At 40.9% G+C, this 23,191-nt stretch overlaps 1 protein-coding gene across 14 annotated transcripts in view; it reads left to right on the forward strand.

The window, feature by feature from the left end:
* Positions 1 to 23,191, forward strand: part of FHIP1A (FHF complex subunit HOOK interacting protein 1A) — a 282,286-nt gene that overhangs the window by 170,474 nt on the left and 88,621 nt on the right. For 9 of the 14 annotated variants that reach the window (XM_060147763.1, XM_060147755.1, XM_060147757.1 and 6 more), the window contains 2 exons: positions 2,713 to 2,944; positions 13,777 to 14,403. In XM_060147763.1, the coding sequence (XP_060003746.1) occupies positions 2,840 to 2,944; positions 13,777 to 14,403 (732 nt within the window). In that variant the 5' untranslated portion in view covers positions 2,713 to 2,839. Of the gene's footprint in view, positions 1 to 2,712; positions 2,945 to 6,710; positions 6,823 to 11,358; positions 11,434 to 13,776; positions 14,404 to 23,191 lie in introns of those variants that run through there. The other 5 variants (XM_060147764.1, XM_060147766.1, XM_060147761.1 and 2 more) reach the window with 5 other exon arrangements.

Raw genomic sequence — 23,191 nt, forward strand, 5'->3', positions numbered from 1 at the left:
TGCCTCCCTCTCTGCTTTCTCTCCCAGGTTCTCTCGATGTTGTGGTTTCTATATTCATGGCATATTTAGATTTTTCAGGCATCTGCCTCAAGAGTATGATTGGATAAGCATCAACGGAGACGTACTTTTCTCAGAGAAGATACAGATTCCTTAAGGGGCTAGGGCTAGGGATTATAGCCAGGAGCGAGGAGAATACAGTTTCTAGAAAGAACACTGGACTAGGAGTCCAGAGACATTTCTGTCTCCATCAAAACTGACTTGTAAGTTTTTGGCCTCGGCTAAGAAATTTATCCTGTCTGTACTGCGGTCTCACTGTCTGAAAAGACTGCATGTGAAGTCCCTTTGAGAACTAATGTGAAGGATCTTAGAGAGCATCTGTCTATTTTTGATTTAGAGGCAATTGGCATGATTTATGTTCCCTTCACACCTTCGAAGAAGAATCTGAGAATCCCAGAGCTGGAAGGCATCTCAGAGAGTCTTCTACTTTTTCAACCTCTGGGATAAACCGAAACACTCTGATTTTCTTCATTATTATCATTACACCATCTGAATAAGAGACCTTGACATTTTCAAAGAAATATAGTGTTTAGGACAACAAGGAAGTTGAATCAGAACTTGTTTTATCTCTTATCACTTAAAACAGGGTTGCACAATGAGATACCGTCTAGAAGGGCTAGCCTGCGAACCAAAGTGAGGTCAAGAGAGTGGCGGGAGGATCACAGGGAGTGTGTGTGTGTGTGTGTGTGTGTGTGTGTGTGTGTGTGTGTGTGTGTGTCTGTGTGTGTCTGTGTGTGTATGTGTGACTGGGAACACATACTCTGCGTGCATGGGCAGATACTCCTGATTTTTAAAACACCAGTTTGGGCGCAGTGTAACATGCGTCTCAGTGGCAAAGGGCCATGTTGGTAATGGACAATGTCTTATTGAAAACAGCACATTTGGGCTTCCCTGGTGGCACAGTGGTTAAGAATCTGCCTGCCAATGCAGGGGACATGGGTTCGAGCCCTGGTCCAGAAAGATCCCACATGCCGCAGAGCAACGAAGCCCATGTGCCACAACTACTGAGCCTGTGCTCTAGAGCCCGTGCTCCACAATGAGAGGAACCACCGCAATGAGAAGCCCGTGCACCGCAAAGAAGAGTAGCCCCTGCTCGCCGCAACTAGAGAAAACCTGTGTGCAGCAACGAAGACCCAACACAGCCATAAATAAATAAATAAATTTATTTTAAAAAAAAGAAAACAACACATTTGTATTATTAAGAATTATATGTTGGGGAATTCACCAATTTACATAATAAAACATAGTCATGAAAGATACATGTAAACTGTTTCACTTACAATATCTATGCAGTCCTCATTCTAACAGGCTTCCCTCTTTCCACACACCTTAATCCCCCATCATTCTCCTTAAGAAATGTTTCTTTCCCCAAAATTATTAATTCTTACATGTTTTCTTTTCTTATGTACTAAAATTTATTATAAAGATCTTTTAATGTTGATTGGTAAGTCTTCTACGCCAACAGGAGTACTTGTTTTGAATATTCCTTTAACTATTTTCCAGTGTTTAATTCCTCTTCCCACAAAGAACTTGATCAATAAATCTAACCTGAATCATCACCTGAAGTCCCCTCTCTCACATTTTATTGTTTATAGAAGGAATAGTTGATCAGTGTTCTCCTTGTAATACCCTTCATGTTAGTCACTCAGTTGAAAATATAGCCTCTTTTTTTTTTTTAATCTGTTGGTACTACAAGTCTGGAAATTTTATCATGGACTTTGTTTTCCAGTACTCTGGTAATTATAATGTAATTACTTTTCTCTGAACTCTCTCTAGTCTGTACACTAAACAAATAACGTTTTGAACTGTCCCCAGTCCTTTTTTGGGCTGATGAATCTAAGATAATAATACCAGTATCTTAGTGCTTTTGTCAGAGAGTTAGCACCACACAACTGGATCACATTGCCTGTATACTCTGTGACCTCAGTATCTTTTTTTCTCCCCACTGGCCCTGTTGGTCAGGCTTTCTTCACATTTTGTCCACATAACTCATTTTTCATCGGTAAGTGCGCTGCTGCCTTGTCCTCACACCAAGTAAGCACTCTCTTGTTTCTGATGGATCATTTCTGTATGATTTGTCAAGGTTACTTGGAATTCTCTTATTTTTCAGGAAAGCTGGAAACCTTAACTTAGGTTGTAGCCACGAAATGACTGAGAATGCTTTCAATTCTATTATGACAGTCATTGATTAAAATAATTGGTATTATTGGACCCAGGAGTCTGGGTGCTGTGTTGTAACTCCCCTAAGTTACATCAAGCCATTTATTTCAGTCACTATTAACTAACGGTTTTCCTGTTTCTGGGTGTTTCTACACACCACTAACATTGCTATCATAGTTTATTGCTTCTGGAAACTAGATTTGAGTGATATAGAATAATAATCTAGGAGGTTGTGGTTGGTGATAGTGGACAGAATAAATCCAATAATTGTTTAATTTATTCATGTAGCTTTGGTAGCATCATTATTTTATATATTTAGTAGCAAAGTGAGAGAAAACAGAAGAAAGGCTTCAGGTTGAGTATAAATGTCTATTTTGTTGATATTTTGCTCCGTGTTGGACTTTGAGAATGTCTGTGTTTTGATTTTAACTTAAGTCAGTGTCCTATTTAATATATGAATGTAATGGGATGCCTTTTTTGTTATTGTCATTACAGGTTTCGAAGGTGACAATGAAATGTGAAGAAGTTACATTTCTACTGTGATACTTGAAAGTTAGTGACTGCTTACCAAATTTTCATGAAAATTAAATATGACTTAGAAGCATTTGGTTTTTGAAGGCTTATGATGTCATCGGTTGCGACAGAAGGCAAACTCCGGCAGGCTGTGAGCTTGCAGGGAGTTGACCCAGAAACATGCATGATTGTATTTAAAAACCACTGGGCGCAGGTAATGTATGAGTTCCACCTTCTCTGCTGGTTAGGTAGCCCTAGAAGCCTCTATTGCACTGAACCAGGGTTCCCAACCTGTGTGACAGGTGGGCTTCCGGAAAACATAGGGAGGAAACCCTTTCAGGTAGGAAGAAAAGCAAATTTCTCTGCTTGCATTCCTAGAATGGTTAAAAACCTTGGTTTTCATGAAAGCAATTAGGGGACATGCATGTTCCTCAGATATTTTTATAAGAGTAGCAGTTGGCCTTCAAGTGACTTGTCCTTCACTTTGCAATACACTTGACCATGAGTACATCCTCTTTCTTTCCCTCCTCCCTGCTGATTTCCATTCAGTCCTTAAATGCTACCAATACTAAAATACAGATTTATTAAATATTTGCCAAGTGTTGTGCCGAATACATCAAATACCTTACATTTAATCTTCTCCGCAAACCAGTAAGGCAGTTGGTTTTAGCTTCCTCATTTTACAGATGAGGGAATGGAAAATTATAGAGGCTAAATAGCTTGCTTGAGATTATACGACTAGTGAGTTTCCAATCAAGTACTGAGACCTTGGTCCCATGACTCCAAGACCAGCGTATTTGACCTCTGTGCTCTAGCATTTTTCAGGCTGGTGGTCCCTATTCATTTAAAGAAAGAAGGTGCCTGGAAATATCTGAATTCATTACAAAGCTGATTATAAAAGTTTTTTTGATTATTCATTTTGACTTCTCTGTGACTCTTCTCTGATCTGCTTGTATGGATAATTAAGGGTTGAATGGTCAGGAAACTTACCAGCTCACCCCTTTCCTCAGGGAGTTTACAAGTAGTAAAATAAATAAAATTGGCAGTTCTTTACTACTTGTACAGCATTACACTCCCCAGGTGAGCTGATAAGTGGCTATTTATGTGACAGTTTTTTAATGACTACCCAGTTCCTTCCTGTGGCCGGAAACAACCCATGAGCCTGTAAATCACAGCAATTATAAGGGGACACAGTTTAGATCAAAAACAAAATCAGTTCTGCTTCTGGGTCATTTACACTGTGTGGCTTCTTGTCAGTATCCAGTGTAAAGCTTCCAAGATTTTCTTATGCATTTCCCCTTCTCTGACTTTTTACTGTTATAATCTTCATGGGTTTGCTCTGGATATTAAGGGCACATCTGCTTTAGCAATGGGAAGAAAGTAATTCAGGAATTTTCCAGATAATTAGAGTAATTACCTTTGGCATTGTACTTTAGTGCTGACACATACCACCCTCTGTTTAATGCAGAAAAATATTGAGTTGAGGGTAAGGATTACTTTATCAGAGGGATTGGGATTTAGTTTATTAAACACTTCCTTTCCTAAAGTGGGTACACTCTTGGTCTCATTATCGTTTCAGCCATTTCTTTTAACTTTGGCCAAGTTTCTTATCCCTTTAGTCTTAATTTTTCCTTTTAAATAATTCTGGAAAATGCCCTCAGTCTCTCTCTAGTTCCAAAGGCTCTTGAGGGCCTTACTGTTACCTTTATGAATAAAAATACTGGTTGAAGAAATTCATGTCGATGTCAATGTGATTACAGTCGTCCCTTGGTATCTGTGAGGGATGGGTTCCAGGACACCAGCAGATACCAGAATCTGTGGATGTTCAAGTCCCTTATATAAAATGATATTTCCATATAACCTACGCACATCTGCACATCCTCCAAAATCATCTCTAGATTACTTATAATATCTAATACAGTGTAAATACTATGTGAATAGTGTAAATACGATGTAAGTGCTATGTAAATAGTTGCCAGTGTGCAGCAAATTCAAGTTGTGCTCTTTGGGACTTTTTGAAATTTTTTTCCAAATATTTTCGATCCATGATTGGTTGAATCTGCAGGTGCAGAACCCGCGGATACGCAGGACCGACTGTATTGTTAAATGGAGATTTACTGAGCCCAAACTGCAACTACCTCACTGTGGGCGTCACAGGTGGGACGTAGAAATGTATAAGCCTTCCTTTGGGCTTTTAAGGAATGTATAAGCTAGTTTGGATGATAACGTGAGATACATTATTATAAACTGAATAATATTGATCACAGGAATTAAGTCAAGGGAAGGGACTATTACGGATGGAAATGGCCTGTGAAATCCAGGAAGTGAGATTTTGTTAGCTTGACTGTGGGAAGAGAAGGTTTTGATGACAGAAAGGAAAAGAACATTTTAGAGAAGGGGTGTTAGGAACAAATGCTCAGCTTTGCCTTTTTTGGATGGTTAGAAATAAAAAAGGTGAGGAAGTCAGGGCAAGGCAGAGCTGTGGGGCTAAGTTTGAGGTAAGGAATGAGACTTTCAGCTGATAGAAATAAGGGCTACTTACTGTTTTTGGAGTTTCATGCATTAGCGCTTTGCTGTGAGTTGTTCAGGCTGGGGGCGGATGAAGAGCAGTTGGAGAGGACTGGGAAATGAGCAAATCTGACACAAACTTCTGTGACTAGTGTGACGTAGCCCCCGGGTTCCCCTGAGGCAACCCAAGAAAACTGTAAGGCTGGTAGGAAATGTGTAGACAGAACTGGGTGACAACATTCTATTTACCAAAGTGTTCCATTAGCTGGCAAGTACCATGCTTTTTCAGATGTGAAGTTAGGGAAAATGAAGGCAACAAAAGTCAGTGGTGTCCAAAGTGCTTCTGTTTGTTAGGATACTTCAGTACAAATTCAGCATAATTAACATATATTCGGCAGGTTCTGTTCTACTGTCCACTAGGAGCTTCTACTTCAGACCTTGAGTGGTGGTCAAGGATACCCGCTTACCCACCTACACTTGGCAGTCTGTCAGGGACAGCTGGTTATACAGCCATCCATCATCTGAGGCACCATCTGAGGCAGTCCGAGATTCAGGGGGGGTCGCCAGGGGAGAGACCTTGAGTGGCCCAGTGGTGCACTTGAGTTTCCAAACCGGTCCCTGGGTCCAGTGCTCTCACGTTATCCTCAGAATAGTTCTATAGTGGACCTCCGGGAATAGTTAACATTGGAGAATCCAGGCTCTAGGAAGTAGCCTCTGGCCTGTACGTCCTCTTGTCTTCTGAGGTACCATCTTGTGCTGCAGTAGACAGAGCAGCGAACCTAAAACCCAGATTCTGTCTGGGGCATTCCTGTAGTCGGACATTTCAGTGGCATCTGGCCACCTACAGGCCAGGATGGCAGATAGGGCTCTTTATGTTGTGGCCTCTTTCACTCCTTGTCTCTCATTTAGTCTCCAGAAATGCAAAATTACTTGGAGTTCCTAGCCATCCCCTCTCCTGGCAGCGCACCTCGTGCTGTTTCATGCCTCTCTGCCTTAGGCACTTCCTCTTCTTTCTGCCTAGAACGTCCCTCCGCCTGGTTAATGCAACTTTAGAAGAGCTAGGAGACTTGGAAAACATATACTAATATTAAAACATTTGCTATAAATTGCTACCAGTAAGAACCTTAGACTTGCATTTAATGATCAGTGATCTTCGGAGGAGGGGGTCGGGGAGAGAAAGAGAATGTTTAATTTTTTTTTTTTGCGTTACGTGGGCCTCTCACTGTTGTGGCCTCTCCCGTTGTGGAGCACAGGCTCCGGACGCGCAGGCTTAGTGACCATGGCTCACGGGCCCAGCCACTTTGCGGCATGTGGGATCTTCCCGGACCGGGGCACGAACCCGTGTCCCCTGCATCGGCAGGCGGACTCTCAACCACTGCGCCACCAGGGAAGCCCCGAGAATGTTTAATTTTTATAGTAGTCTATAAGAACGGTTTATAGTCTAGTAGACTGTTGTTTTTATCTCTTGCCTTTGCTTCTTCTGAATGGAAGAGAGAGCAAGAAGTAAGAAGCATTGGTCCATCAGATAACAAACTGCCCAAGTATATTGCCATGTGAACTAACCCGCCACCACACACACACTAGGTATTCTTTTGTTGTTGTTGCTTTTTGTTTGTTTGTTTGTTTTCTCTGTGTTGGGTCTTCATTGCTGCGCGTGGGCTTTCACTGCTGCGTTGTGGTGAGCGGGGGCTACTCTTCATTGCGGTGTGCAGGCTTCTCATTGTGGTGGCTTCTCTTGTTGTGGAGCACGGGCTCTAGGCGCATGGGCTTCAGTAGCTGCAGCACATGGGCTCGGTAGTTGTGACACACGGGCTCTAGAGCACAGGCTCAGTTGTGGTGCATAGACTTAGTTGCTCCACGGCATGTGGGATCCTCCTGGACCAGGGACCAAACCCGTGTCCCCTGAATTGGCAGGTGGATTCTTAACCACTGCGCCACCAGGGAAGTCCCACACTAGGTATCCTTAATGGCACATTTTTACTTTGTGAAACTTCATGGCCCTTGCTCTATTCATTCTCTATCCTCTCCTTTCACATACCGAATCAGTATTAGTTATGTACTAAATGGTGTCTGCTCTTAAAGCCAGGAGAACAGAGGTGAAAAAAAATCAATTGGAAATGCACATTTCTGTGTGCTTGTTAATGGCGCAAAGCTTCTCCTTACCACCCTCAGCCTCCAAATACAAGCTATTATACAATTTTTTGAGCTAAGAACATTTCAGAGTTCAGATAGAATAATGGTGATGGATAAAGAAAAGCTAGTGGATTTAGTAGCCTTTTTCTTCTTGGAAGGGGACGGGGATGAGAAAAAACTGAATCATCTGGATTAAGTAAGTCAAATGTCCTCCTACAATAATAAAATATAGACAATATGTCCTATGTATGGTAACCTGTATAGAGCTCCAAGTAGCCTGACTCCATTAAAAAAGCAAAGGGCACTTATACATGGCTTTGAGATCTGCATTCCAGTCTGTTCCCTGTGACACTCATTCCCTCACTCTCTTCATCTTCACTCTTTTGGTCTGTGCCTTGTCATAGACTAAATGACAGAAAGAAATTACATGAAGTCTTTGAGAGATGAAAAGTTAGAAAACATTACAGAACTCTGATTAACCTTCTCAGTATCTTAGTAAAGTGATGTTTGTTAACATTTAAAAAATGTGTGTCTCTCTTCTCAGCTTTTCAAGTAGCTCTAAACTTCACAGTAGAAAGTAAAGCAGAACAAAAGCTATGCTTCTGTAGAGGGCCAGGGCATGGAGTTGTGCCTCTATTAGACTCTAAAGTGGTTGAATATGAGAAGTCAGAAGCTCTCCCACTGTATGCTCGGTGATAAGTCTGTTTTCACTGTGGTTGGAATTACAGGGTTCTCTGAAATATTATTACATATATCATTACTCTTCAGTCCCTCCCCAGATACTGAAATTAAAAAAAAAATTTATATATACCTAACTTAAGGGTTAGGTTACTATGTTGTTTTATTGATTGATGCTCCTACCATGTTTCTGTGATTACTAGACTACTTTGGTCCCAAGGAAGTATGGCATGTATAGTTTCTGCTTTATCAGGTTTAATTCCAGATGTAGACACATCTCTGTAGTTCAGGATTGGAGCTGACATTAACCAAGTTCTGCAAGTACACATATATTATTAGGCCGTTATCTTAATATGAGAAGAAATGACTCTGTAAAGGTCTCCCATGGGAATAGGTGTATAGGAAATAACCCTAAATCGAAAGACACAGCTGCTAAGTAATAAACAGGAACTGGATGGAAACGTACTTTTGTTGTAGTTAATTTGGTACATTAAGTGGAATTTGGCTTGATCACTAAATCCTGTCCTTCTTCTGTGTGATGGAAAATGTTGCTTAGGAACTTGGTTTTTTCCACAATGCCACTTTAAATTAGCATTCCAAAGGGTTTGGAAGTATGGGTTGTACTCACGTGACTTCCTTGAAGTAACTAGGCTCTAACCAAAGTAGCATAAACGGTCATCTACTGATACATGCATGTGTATAAGAAATAGAACGATAGTCAGATGGAGTCAAAGCTCCATCAGAGAAACACTTGTGTTTATCATGAAGAATAATAATTTGTTAGCTTGAGGTGTGATTATGTGATTTATGTATATCTTTCATTCTGAAAGCATTTGAACTTCCTATTTAGAATTTGTGAATATTTGAACTTCAGGCCCATTATCACTGAGTGGTGGGGGGCCATCATTGGAGCTAAGGATAGCAGTAGCTGATATTCCTTAATGAAAGAAATATGCTATTTGTTCATCTTATTGATCTCCAATGATCCTCATACTTATAGGTCAAATGACTTTGAAGTTAGGTTAAAATTTAGCTGTATTGGTGAGATGATAATTTGTATACCATTGTTCACACTATTGATATTTTGTGTATTGTTTTCTTTTTCTTTTTTCTTTATTTTTTGTGTATTTTTTTCTTTTTAGAGTCACAATATGTGATCTAGGCTCATGATCCATATATATATATATATATACACACACACACACCAGCTTATGTATGTTAAAGTTTGTAGATCAACAAATGCCTAGCTATGATTGGTAAACCATTTACAGTGCTGTATCTGATCTCAGCTGGCTTACATACTTAATGAGCGACTTAATGAGCGTGGGGTTTATCGGGGGTTGATCAGTTTGTTAAATGCTATTTAGCCTAACGAAGGAAATTGTTTAGTAAAGGAAATATTTGCAAACTGTGTTTTCCTACTTGTATCTCTCCAGCCACCATAATTGTGTTTTTTCCCCTTAACTGAATCCCTGAGCCTGAGAGTATATAGCTGAGAAGCAGCCAGAGCTGGGGAATCGGAGGGAAGGTTGAGAGTATAAGATAGAGGGTAATCAGAGGAGTGGGCCAGGCCTGGGGAAGCAGCATGAGATCATGGATCCATAGTAGATCCCAGCAAGCAGAAATCAGGGGCCCAGGAATATTGGACTTCGGTGGGAGTGATGTGAGAAGAGGACCCAAGGGAAGGAATAAGGAAAAATCGAGGTCACATCAGGTATCAGCTTACAGAAACTGAAAGAACTATGACACCACCTGGGCAGCTAACTTGGGACATCATAACAGAAGATCTTTGGCACTTCAATGCCAGTTGTGCTCTAGCCAAGAAGTTTCCTAGGCATTCCCTGTCAGGATGGGAACCAGGCCCAGGGTGTGGGCCCGGAGAGCCCACTTGTAAAAGCAGGTCATGGGTGTGCCTGCCTGGAAGGGAGAGGGAGGTGGCCTGGGAGGGTCCTGACACCTAAGGAGGGAGGTTAAGGACAAGTGGCAACACAGGCATAATCAGCACTTTGCTGAGCGTTGTGTTTTCCATGACTCACAGGCCCTGGTTGTAACACACCCATCTTCTAGGCAGGAAAACCTCCAGGCCAGGGACGGGAATGAGTAAAGGGCTGTGTTCCAAATGATCAACAAACCTTCTATCCTGGTGGGTTATTGCAGCTCTGTTTTCATGTTTCTCTGCCCATGAACCCGGAAGGCGGAGTAGAAGAGCTTCTATAAAGGGGGGTAGAGAGAGATGCTTCATTTTAAAAGCTGCTGAATAGTTTACATTCTGTATAAAAATCTCAGAATGAAATCTTTTTTAGGTTTTTCATAGCCACCGCCCTCCCCACCCCCACCAAAAGTAGGTCTTTTTGCAGAGGACTGCATTTGAATAAATAAGTGAAGATTAATTCATGAGAAAAATGTAGCTTGCGATCATGTAAATAGTTTTGGTCTACATTACATATATATATTTAGATATTTTATAAATATTTACAGGCATGCATATAGTATAAATACCTATGCATATGTAAAAATTTATATTGCTTAGGAATTTCTGAGAATTATTGTTTTTAACTCCGTGTTTTGATCCTTTTCTTAGACATTAGTACAAAATTACTTTGTTTTTATTTATTAGATCAATTTACAGGAAAGAAGGACTAATTAACCTTAAAATCTCATTTGTATCTTTTCAGACTCATTTCTAATCATACATCTATTTATCAATATATTTAGTTTTTAACTTAAATTATTTCTTGTATATATTGATGTGTAATGATATGATTCACTTAGTGTTTATTTTTAATAGCTTTAGTGTATAGTGATGTAACATCGTGATTATAATTCTCTTATTCTTGACTGTTTGGGTCAATAATATTTTTATTTTTCATTACTGAAAATGTCATTGGCATGAACATTTTAAAACAAATTATTTTGTGTTGTTTCCTTTGGCATTTTCCCCAAAGTGAGATTAACAAGTCAAAGGGCAGGAACGACTTTATAGCTTCTGTTACATGTTGCCAGATTGTTTTCCAGAAAGATTGAGCTAATTTGCTGTGCCACTATCACTGTATAATGCACAGTCCCAATTTTAGATAGTTTAGACAGTCTGAGCACACATGACAAGTATAATTACATTTCTACCCTGAGGCCTTGCTGTATAGATAGCTCTCATAAGTAAACTCAATATGTGGACTTTGAAATTATAGAACTGGTAAAATGTAGAGCTAATCTGTTCTTCAGAATGTGGAGCCTTGAAGTTGGGGCTTCGGGGCTGGAGAGCATGCTGTGTTGAGGTGGAGTCCCCTTTTGGACAAATGTGGTACTGCAGCCCCACGCTGTGAGATGTCAAGGCCAGAGCCAAGGGAAAGGAGCACAGTAGGTCCCAGCATTTCTGCCAGAGAGGTACTCAGGCCTGCGAGGAGTCGTGGAGGGCTTCTTGGAGGTTGGGGGATGGTGGGGGCACTCTGCAGTCCGCGCGCAGCCAAGGAGAGGGGATGGCCAGTGGGGAACCCTGACCACCAGTCACTGAGCCGTGTACCTCCTGGATAGTGGCTAACCGAGGGCTTCCTCGTTGACATTGTCAACTCAGGGGTGTTGGGGTGATGTTTTTCCTGACAGTATTTTTAATTTTATAATGGAAGTTGATGGAGATTACAGATTCTGTGGAAATCTACTCATTCATAAGGATATACTAGCCTAGTCTATAAAGGTTCCTTTTTTCTCCTTCTGCCAGGGGAAAAACTTAGACTTTTCCCTGAGAAATAAATTTCCCTCATTGCTCATGAATGCTGACATAGCCTTGTACCTTTGCCAGCTTCCACAGTGACTTGCAAAAATTCTATAACCTAAATACCAGAACATGTAACAGCATGTCCTAGAACTGGGCTGGGAGGGTATGGCAGAAATTAAACATATTCCACAGAACATGCAGTTCAGAAAGGCAAAAAGGAACAAGTTAAAAATGTTGATAAAATGTTTGATTTTTTAAAAATTAACATGTATATACACTTTAAAGGAAGTAAATTGAATGGATATTATCGTAGAAATTCCAAGTCATAAAGTTAAATGGAGGTTGAGATATAAAATTGTTTTAATTTTCAGGTCCCAAAGTAGAAATTAAGTATTGATGGGCAGAGAGAGTTAGGAAGTGTTCAAATGCCAGCAGTGGTAAGGGAGAGAAACACCTGGGCTGTCACATGAGATTTATTTACTTTTTACAGTTAATAGATTTTTTTTCTTTTTTGGTGGTAAAATATATATATATATATATATATATATATAAAACAAAGTTTGCCATCTTCATCATTTTTAGGTGTATAATTCAGTGGCCTTAACTACATTCACAATGTCGTGCAACCATCACCACTATTTCCAAAACTTTTTCATTACCCCAAATAGAAACCCTGTGCTTTAGGGCTTTATTTTGTAATTGGTTATCTCAAAATTTTTTTCTGGCTTAAAAAAATGCACAATTCAAACTCTTTGTGCTTAAATTTTCAACATATGCTGTATGTTTGGGGATTCTGCTAGGTACATGTCACTTGTTCATCAGTTCATCTGTTTCCTTTCATCCTTCCTAATGATGCATGCTTGGTTGAAGAGGGTGCCAATCCAGGTAGAGGAGAGAGGGCTATTATTCTGTCAAGGGCATTGAGGAGCTGTGTCCCGCTGCTGAAATCTCCAAATCAACTCTATTTGTAGGAGAACACGGGTAGTCTTACTTATTTAGTGTATTTTAAAATTTAAAAGCACTATTATTATTATTTTTTTATTATTATTATTTTTAAAATTAATTTATTTAATCTATTTATTTTTGGCTGCATTGGGTCTTTGTTGCTGCGCGTGGGCTTTCTCTAGTTGTGGCGAGTGGGGGCTACTCTTCATTGTGTTGCGCGGGCTTCTCATTGCGGTGGCTTCTCTTGTTGCGGAGCACGGGCTCTAGGTGCGCGGGCTTCAGTAGTTGTGGCACACAGGCTCAGTAGTTGTGGCATGCGGGCTGTAGAGCACAGGCTGAGTAGTTGTGGCGCATGGGCTTTGTTGCTCTACGGCATGTGAGATCTTCCCGGACCGGGCCTCGAATCCGTGTCCCCTGCATTGGCAGGTGGATTCTTAACCACTGCACCACCAGGGAAGTCCCTAAAAGCACTATTATATTCTTTTTTTTTTAACATCTTTATTGTAGTATAATTGCTTTACAATGGTGTCTTAGTTTCTGCTTTATAACAAAGTGAATTATATTCTTGACAGTTTAGAAAAAAATTTAAGAACTTGTCATTACTTTGAACACAAAAGCGATGACTGTTTTTCCATGTTTCTTTTCAGTCTTTTTTCACTTGCGTGTTTTTGACATAGTTGATAATGATGGATCTAACTACATACAAGTGACTTATTTTTTCATCTGGCATGTCACTTACAGGTTTTTTATTTTTCATTTTGCTTAATAGTCTTCATAATAATAGGCCCAGGAATGCATGTAGCTTAATTTACATGACTATATTACTTTCTTTGACATTTAGGTTGCCAACATTTGTCACTAGGACAAATGAACAACTTCAGACATCTTCTTTCTGTAGTTTAACCCCTTCATTTTGTTCTCATGAGAGGGAGACACAGAATGCTCACATGCATCTTGTTGGGGGTCATGGCTCTTACATTTTCCATGAAGATTTGGTACGATTAGCAGTGGTGTGTTTTTGTGGTTATGATAAACATCAGATGGATGACACATGTTTGGTTTGGTTTCAGGTTGTGAAAATCTTAGAGAAGCATGACCCCTTGAAGAACACCCAGGCAAAATATGGGTTCATCCCTCCAGATGAGGCCAGTGCTGTACAGAACTATGTAGAACACATGCTCTTTTTGCTGATTGAAGAGCAAGCCAGGGATGCTGCCATGGGGCCAATCCTGGAATTTGTGGTCTCTGAGAACATCATGGAAAAACTCTTCCTTTGGAGTCTGAGACGGGAATTTACTGATGAGACTAAAATGGAGCAGCTAAAGATGTATGAGATGTTGATCACCCAGTCCCACCAGCCTCTGCTGCATCACAAGCCCATCCTGAAGCCCCTGATGATGTTGCTGAGCTCTTGTTCAGGAACAACCACCCCCACTGTGGAGGGGAAGCTGGTTGTCCTGCTCAATCAGCTCTGTTCCATTCTTGCCAAAGATCCATCCATCCTGGAACTCTTCTTCCACACTAGCGAGGACCAAGGGGCTGCCAACTTCCTCATCTTCTCTCTTCTGATTCCCTTCATTCACCGGGAGGGGACTGTAGGCCAGCAGGCCCGGGATGCTTTGCTCTTCATCATGTCTCTCTCTGCTGAGAACAGCATGGTGGCCCATCACATCGTGGAGAACACCTACTTTTGTCCAGTAAGTCCTTCTTGTTGGCCCATTTTCCACCCGCTTCTCTTCTCCTCTCCTGGGCTAATGACAAATACTTTTTTATTCCTTTCTTTTCAGCAGACTGTCCTTGGCACCTTCTATGGAAAGATATTTAGAGGAAATCTTTTGGAGTGAGCAGAGGAATTTAAGTTGAGATGCCATTCGGCTGAGCAGTGTCAGCTGGAAATAAGCCAACAGAGGAAACTATACGTGTTACTGTTTCTTGGTTCATTTCTGTTGGGTTCCGAGCTGTTTTAGTTTTTTCTAAGAGCATATCCTGAGCAGTTGGTAAAACCTGCTCTTCTTATATTCTTAGCTTTTCAGGTTGATTCTGTGCCAATGAGTCATGGCATATGGTCAGACCCCTCACAGCTGGCTTCACAAATTAATTTGTTTCCCAGCAAGATAATGACCAAAATTGTAGATCCAAAGCACTGATTTTATTTTTTAAAAAAGGAATACATATTTACACTTTGAAGTAGCAAGAAGTGCTCTGTATAGTTTCTTTTTCTTTTCCTTTTAATGTTTATTTATTTAGGCTGTACCAGGTCTTCATTGCGGCACGCGGGATCTTTAGTTGTGGCATGTGGACTTCTTAGTTGCTGCGTGCATGTGGGATCTAGTTCCCTGGCCAGGGATGGAACCCGGGCCCCCTGCATTGGGAGCGAGGAGTCTTACCACTGGACCACCAGGGAAGTCCCTGTATAGTTTCTTCATAGTTGGTTGGTGAGAAATAAAGGGTAAGGTCTTTTGGAGATGCCCGAGTAGCCAGGCCCAGTCATAGTCCTAGAAAATACTGGGAGCTGTCTGAGATTCTTAAGAAGCCTTAGGACTCTGATTATTTTTTGGTGTTATTTAAATGACAGATTTATAGATTTATATCTTCTCTTGGTTTGTCAAATGTTGGGCCACAGCTATTTTTGTTTTCCTAAATCAGTGAACATTTCCGGTTTATTTCCATTATCTGTTCTTTGTACCAATCATCTCATTATGTTACTTTATAAACTGTATTGCCTTAAATATTCCTGATTCTGCTGGAATCGTGTGTTAAGACCATTAGTGAGTTTTATTAGAACAGGCCAGGCAAGTTGCCATAAGTAGATCAGATTCATTGTTAATTAACACTCCGTGGGTAGTTCTGGACCGGGGTGAGGGCATTTAGAAGTGTACGTGGGGTGTGTTTGGTTGTCAAGGGACACGGGGTCGCCTGGGAGGGAGGTCAGCTGGCATTTAGTGTGCAGGGGCCAGGGATGCTTAATGTCCAGTAGCTTGTGGAACAGTCACGCACAGGAAAGAGCTGACCTGCCCCAGATGCTAATAGCAATCCTAGTGAGTAACATACTGTATTTTGCTTTGAGGTTCAAAAGCAGTAATCTTCTTTATACTACTGAGTCCTATTTTCACTAATAGACCAGAGTCCCCTAGTGTGTGGTGCATATTTATTTCAGGGGAAACAAATGAGTAAAAATTTTGAAAAATAGAATTTCAATTAAGTTCAGGTTGCCATGTATCTCTTCTCTTCTGGCTTCTGACCAATGGAGTAAGAAATTGCACAAAGATTGAGAATCAAATGGGAAGTGAAGAACTGATTCCATTCATCTGTGCCAACATATTAAATCTCCCTTCCTTATCTCCTTCAACGGAATTATAAACTAGATTATAAACTCTTTTTTTTTTTTTTTTTGCGGTACGCGGGCCTCTCACTGTTGTGGCCTCTCCCGTTGCGGAGCACAGGCTCCGGACGCACAGGCCCAGTGGCCATGGCTCACGGGCCTAGCCGCTCTGCGGCATGTGGGATCTTCCTGGACCGGGGCACGAACCCGTGTCCCCTGCATCGGCAGGTGGACTCTCAACCACTGTGCCACCAGGGAAGCCCTATAAACTCTTTTTAAAGAATATATCTTAAGGCAAAAATGTAACGTCTCACCCTGAATCTAAGCCTCTTTTGGAATACGTTGCTGTATTAGTTTTCTACTGCGCCTGTAACAAATTACCAAAAACTCTAGCGGCTTTAAACAACACAAATTATTATCTTACAGTAGTAGTGTCTTGCCGTAGGTTAGAAGTCCAGAAGGTCTCACTGGGCTAAAATCAGGATGTCGGCAGGGCTGTGCTCCTTTCTGGAGGCTCTTGTGGTGAGTCCGTTTCCTTGCCTTCTCCAGCTTCTAGAGGCTGCCCACACCCCTTAGCTCATGGCCCCCTCCCCCATTTTCACAGTCAGCAGTACTGCGTCTCTCTGACCCTCCTTCTGTAGTCACGTCTCCCTCTGACTCTGCTCTTCTGCCTGCCTCTCCCACTTCCACAAGGACATTGTGTTTACCTGGATCATCCAGGATTTAAAGACTTTTAAGATCATCTCTATTTAAAGGTCAGCTGATTAGCACCCTTAATTCCATCTGCCACATTAATTTTCCTTTGCCATGGAACCTCATTTGTTCACAGGCTCAGGAACCAGCATATAGACAGGTCTGGGGGGACCATCATTCTGCCTACCACAGTTGCCATATTCATTCAGTTTGGAGGGCTCTTGAAGAGATTTGATCAAGAACACAGCATGATCAACATTCTTGTAGGAGTTTAATCTGACTATGGAAGTTTGGGAGTTGCGGAGGAAGCAGGGACACACATTAGGGTCGAGAAACAAGAGTGGCAGGAATGAGAACGTGAGAGAGGAGCTGGATCTGAGCAGTGATGTGGAGGCAGCAGCTCATTAAACAATGAGGCTTTTTTGTGCAGGGGCTCTGCAAAGGTTTGAGTTTGGGCTTACTTGAATTGTTTTGGGTAGTTCTGCTATTAAAGAAGGAGTGCAGGTATTAAAACAAATCATCAAAACATTTGCGTGGTTCACCTGTTCAGTATCTACATGTCAATTTTAAAAAGGTACCATTGGACTTCCCTGGTAGCGCAGTGGTTAAGAATCCGCCTGCCGATGCAGGGGACACGGGTTGAGCCCTGATCTGGGAAGATCCCACATGCCGTGGAGCAGCTAAGCCTTGTGCCACGACTACTGAGCCTGCGCTCTAGAGCCCGCGAGCCACAACTACTGAGCCTGAGTGCCCCAACAACTGAAGCCCGTGCACCTAGAGCCTGTGCTCCTCAACAAGAGAAGCCACTGCAATGAGAAGCCCGCGCACCACAACAAAGAATAGCCCCCGCTCGCCACAACTAGAGAAAGCCCGAGTGCAGCAACAAAGACCCAATGCAGCCAAAAATTTAAAAAAAAATAAATAAATTTATTAAAAAAAAATAAAAAGGTACAATTCACAAAAGCATCATGATTTATCTTGAACAAATCTAACAAATATGGAAAAGGCCTTCACAAGAAAAATTATATAACTTTATTGAAGGGCATAAAATAAGATAGAAGTAAATGGAAAGCCCTGCAGTTTGTAGATATTGTGTAGAGGACACTTTTCTGCAAGTCAGTCCATAAAGTTAATGCAATTTATGTTTTACAACTTTTTATTATGGAAAAAAGCAAAATACAGAAAACTTGGAAGAATACTAAAATGAACACCATGTACACACCGTTTAAATTCAGAATTGTTAATATTTGCCATACTTCTGTATATTTATCACCTATGCCCTTTATTTGTTTTGCTGTGCCATTTGAAATTAAATTATAGGCATCATGTATTTTAACATGTATCTCCTACAAATAAGGACATGCTCCTGCATAATCACAATACCATTATTACACTAAGAAAATTATACAATAATTCCATAATATGATCTAATATCCAGTTTCCCAATTAGGCCCCAAGTGACTCTTTTTTTCATTTTGGCTGCATGGCACGGCATGTGGGATCTTAGTTCCCTGACCAGGGATGGAACCCCTGCTCCCTGCATTGGAAGCATGGATTCTTAACCACACCCGGGTTCGATCCCTGGTCTGGGAACCAGATCCCGCATGCTGCAATTAAAGATCCTACACGCGGCAACAGAGATCCCATGTGCCTCAACTAAGACCCGGAGCGGCCAAATAAATAAATTAATTAATTTAAAAAAAGCAAAAACACAGATTGGGAGAAGATATTTGCAACACACATAACTACAAGTAGTTGGTACCCAAAATATTCAAAAATATTTGTAATACTACAAATTAATAAGAAAATGAGGAAACATGGGTGAAGGATATGAGCAGACATTTCCCAAAAGACCCCAAACCTGATAAATATATGAAGATATGCTCATCTTCTCTAGCGTCAGGGAAATACAAATGAACCCACAATGAAACACCAGGTCATGGCATCAGAGTCGCTAACCATTAGACATCTGATAACACCAAGTGCTGTCAAGGGGGTGGAAAAACAGGAACTCTTGAGAATATAAATTGGTACAATAACGCAGGAAAGCCATATGGCAATATTTAATGAAGTTGAATATTTGCATACCATGTGATCCTGCATCTTCACTTCTAGATATCTGCCCTCGGGAAATCTGGTACATGTTTACAGGGGTACATGCACAAAGATATTGTATAGCATTGGGGTGCGCGCATCAATAGTGTTTTGTTTTCTTTGTATAAAAATGGAATGAAATTTTGCCATTTGAAACTGCATGGATGGACCTGGAGGGTATTATGCTTAGGAAATAAATAAGAGAAGGACAAATATGTCTTCACTTATATGTGGAATCTAAAAAATAAAACAAATGAAGAAATATGACAAAACAGGAAAAGAACAGGTACAGAGAACAAACTCGTGGTTATCAGTGGGGAGAGGGCTTGGGGTCAGGGCAAAATAGGTGAAGGGTACAAACTACTAGGTATAACGTAAATAAGTTACAAGGATGTAATGTACAGCACAGGGAATATAGTCAATATTTTATAATAATTTTGAATGGAGTGTAATCTATAAAAATATCAAATTACTATGTTATGTTGAAACTAATAATATTGTAAGTCAGCTGTACTTCAATAAAAAAAATGAATCATATTTCACATTTATTAGCATGTAACTGCATCTACATGTGTGAACACCAATAAACCTAAAAACAAGAAGCATAAAATCTAGAAACAAAAAAGTAAGTAGCAAAAGGTTACATATAGTATGTTAATATTTACATAAAATTTACATGAAGTTTTAAGATGAAATCTTAGTGTATACTGGTTTTTGGATACCTATGAATACAGTAGAAGTACAAAAACAAGCACAGGAGTAATAGGTACTAAGTTCAGGACTGTGGTTACTTTTGGGGGCAAAGGAAGGAGGAGGGATGGTAATGGGATTGGAGTAGGGTTTAGCTCTATTTGTAATGTTTTATTTTTAAAATAATAAAGAGCACTCTGAAGAAATTATGGCAAAATATTAAAATCTTAAATCTTGTGGATGGTTTTCTATTCTATTATGTTTTACATTTTTGTAATATTTCATATTTTACACATTTAAACATACCAGGACTAGAATGGAGCATGCTTTTAACGTTTAGATTTCCACTTACTAAGTTATAGGCAGATTTCACTGAGTAGTTGTTGCTTTCATAAAAAAAGTGTTTTAAAACACTGTACAGTTCATTAAAATTAGAGGAAAAACATCTCCAGCTGACCTTATTTGCCAGAATGGAACACAGAGCTTCCTTGTGCTAAGTTGCCCCTCAGGATAGATCCCATAATGTCGTTTGTACCCAGATTTCTATAATTACAACTGACAACATAATTAAAAAAAAAAAGACCTCTTTATGTTGAAGATAAAAGCATACACTATTAACCATCCAGCTAAGGACCACAATTGACAAAAAGCTTTCTCTAATTAGTATGATTGTCAAAGTGTGTTAGCATCAGGCTTTGGGAAGAGTAATGACTCTTTCAGGAAACTGGACCACTTTTGGAAACTTTTGTTCTGTGGTTGATAGGAAGAGCTTGCTGGTTCTGCTGCCTCTTGTCTCAAGCTGTATTTTCCCAAGAAAAGAAAGAGAATGAGGATACTCTAGGGAACTATTTAGTGCCAATGAATGGTTGAGGAGTATATGACCGTAGCTTCTTTTGATTTTTTTAAATGGAGTATTGATGATTAAGCCCTGTCACTTGTTACATATTGGCAAAAGTCGAAAACTGCCTACACATACATTAGGAAATGCAAATTGAAATAAGCAGCCTTTCGGTACACAGCCGCAGGTAGAAAGTTATTTATCCCATATCTAAAATTTATGAGGCTCTTTATTTCGGCAAGTTGTCACATATGGTCCCCACCAGGTGTTTTGCTGCTAGCTTCAGACTAAAGCCATCTGCTTACGATCTTTTTGTTTTTGCTGAAATTAACTGGGTACTATTAGACGTTTAAAGTTAAAGGGGGACGGACCTTTCCAGATTGCTCACTGCTCTGTGCACATCATCTCTCTTTCCTCCGTCGGAAGCATTGCTGTGTGTAAACCATCGTGCCTTCCTCTTTATGTGCACGATTTCCTTCAGTCCTTGCAGCAGCTCAGTGAAGAAACTGAACTTTCAGGGACTTTCTGCCTGTGAATGGCAGAGACAGGTTCAAAACCACGTTAGTCTGATACTGAAATCCATGGTCTCAACAATTACCATGCTATACTGCCGTCAGGGAAGTGGTTTGCTTTTTTAAATTGTCATCCTTGTGGTTTTATATGGTGATTTGTTTTTTTTAAGACTCTTGAGAAAAGATAAATTAAAAATACTGGGTTATGGGACTTCCCTGGAGGTCCAGTGGTTAAGATTCCACACTCCCAACGCAGGGGGGCACGGGTTCGATCCCTGGTTGGGGAACTAAGATCCCACATGCCTCGCAGCATGGCCAAAAAAAAAAAAAGTTAATACTTAGTCTGTTGGGAATAAATACAATGTTTTACAGTTACTTTTTTTTGTGGTCAGGATCAGTAAAAGGCTAAAAGAGTGGATGAGCATTTTTAAAAAATTCGCTGTTGTATGTCTATATATTCTTACATTTTTAAGGTAAAAATTAAACTTGAAAGGAAATAGATTGTGCCATCAAACTCTCGGAAGAATTACCTGCAGACCTGTTGCTGCCCCTCCCTTCCCCTCTTCCTGTTCCCACAGCACCACCTGCATCTCTTCGTGGAGTAATTGTCTTTCTTGCATTTATTGGTTGATTGGTGGTCTTCTCCATCTCACCCAGTCTGACTCGCTCAATGCTCTTTCCCCAGCACCGGCCTGACACGGTGCCTGGCCTGTCGTTGGTCTTCTAGAATTATATGTGTATTGGATGAAGGAATCTGAACTCTGAGCAAAGTCTTGGAAAGGATAAATATTTAGCAGTAAAGATTTGGAATCTTGCTCTTAAGCCCGTGTAGTCCTCTCTATTGTGCAGACTGTTTTCTTCTGTGTTTCTTCGTTACGCTGGAGACCATTGCAGAAACATTCTCTGGCTCTGCTTCCAGGGGCGAGCACATGGCAGGAGTGCGTGCCCAGCGGGCACACCGCACTGTCCTCCCGCACAGGTGGGCCGTGTTCGCATCTCAGCCATGCCCTTTTCAGAACACTCTTTTAAAAACAAGTGAATATTAGGTATGTGTTCTTTTTAATTACCGCCACTGATGTATGTAATTTGAAAATTAATGTTGCTGTAATTATACTGATAGACTGAATAGTTATTCCCAGCTTCTTAGTCAGACAAATTAAGCTGTCTTTATGAATTCTTTTTCAAAGCCTCAAAGTGGTTAAGGAATCGGGAGTATGCAGAATTAAAGCCTTTGTTCTGTGGTTAATTTAGCATGAGTTAGCAAATGTAATCGATTTTTAAAATGTGGCATCAAGATTAGATTTCCCTTCAAGGAGAACTTTTGGTCTCTGTTCTCTCTTGCCAGCGGTTTCTAATTTATAACAAACAGCTCACTTGGGGTCACATTCAAAACTGGAAATTAAGTGATTTGTTTGGGTTTGCTGACAAGGAGTTAAATGCTTTTAAATCGGGGACATTCTCCTCTGGGACCACAGATGCCCTGAGTTTGAAAGAGATACGTGCATTATCTTGTCTACTATTGTATGTCCCGTACTTAACATAGTACCTGGCCTGACGGTGCTCACTGATTTTTTTTTTTTAGATGAGTGAGTGAATGAATGAACGAGTAAATCTAGGTCACTAGGAAATAGAACAGAGAAATGTATGTAACCTTTCTGTTTCTCCACTGTTGAGACGGTTCGTGTCTTTCTTTCGCTGCCCTCACACTCCACTGTGGGCTCATAACCCCCATCCCCACCCCTACCCCATCCCGCCCCTCCCCCATGTGCCCCCTGGCGGTGTCAGGTTTCTCTGCACTGAGACTTCCAGGTGACCAATCCTCAGGCCCATCCTCTGTTGTTGACGGATGTGTTACTCAGGGGAGGTACTGCTAGCGTCTGACTGGGCGAGTCACCCACATCTGCCGTGTGGGCGAGAATGAACACGTCAGGCCAGGTGAGATGGAGAATAGGGCTGATAAATTAATAAATGCACGGAGGACGGTTGCTACACAGGGAGTTCCAGAGGGTGCTCTAGGATCAAGACAGGGGAGGAGAGGCAACAGTTTGTAGGTAATTTTTCCAAGTTCGGCACGCCGGGATCCACACCTCCTTTTTTCAAAATAAATTTATTTATATTTTATTTTTGGCTGTGTTGGGTCTTCTTTGCTGGGTGCGGGCTTTCTCTAGTTGCAGAGAGCAGGCGCTACTCTTCATTGTGGTGCGCAGGCTTCTCATTGTGGTGGCTTCTCTTGTGTGGAGCTCGGGCTCTAGGTACGCGGGCCTCAGTAGCTGTGGCACTCGGGCTCAGTAGTTGTGGCTCATGGGCTCTAGAGTGCAGGCTCAGTAGTTGTGGCG

This window comes from Lagenorhynchus albirostris, chromosome 4 (assembly GCF_949774975.1).
Source record: "Lagenorhynchus albirostris chromosome 4, mLagAlb1.1, whole genome shotgun sequence".
NCBI lineage: Eukaryota > Metazoa > Chordata > Mammalia > Artiodactyla > Delphinidae > Lagenorhynchus > Lagenorhynchus albirostris.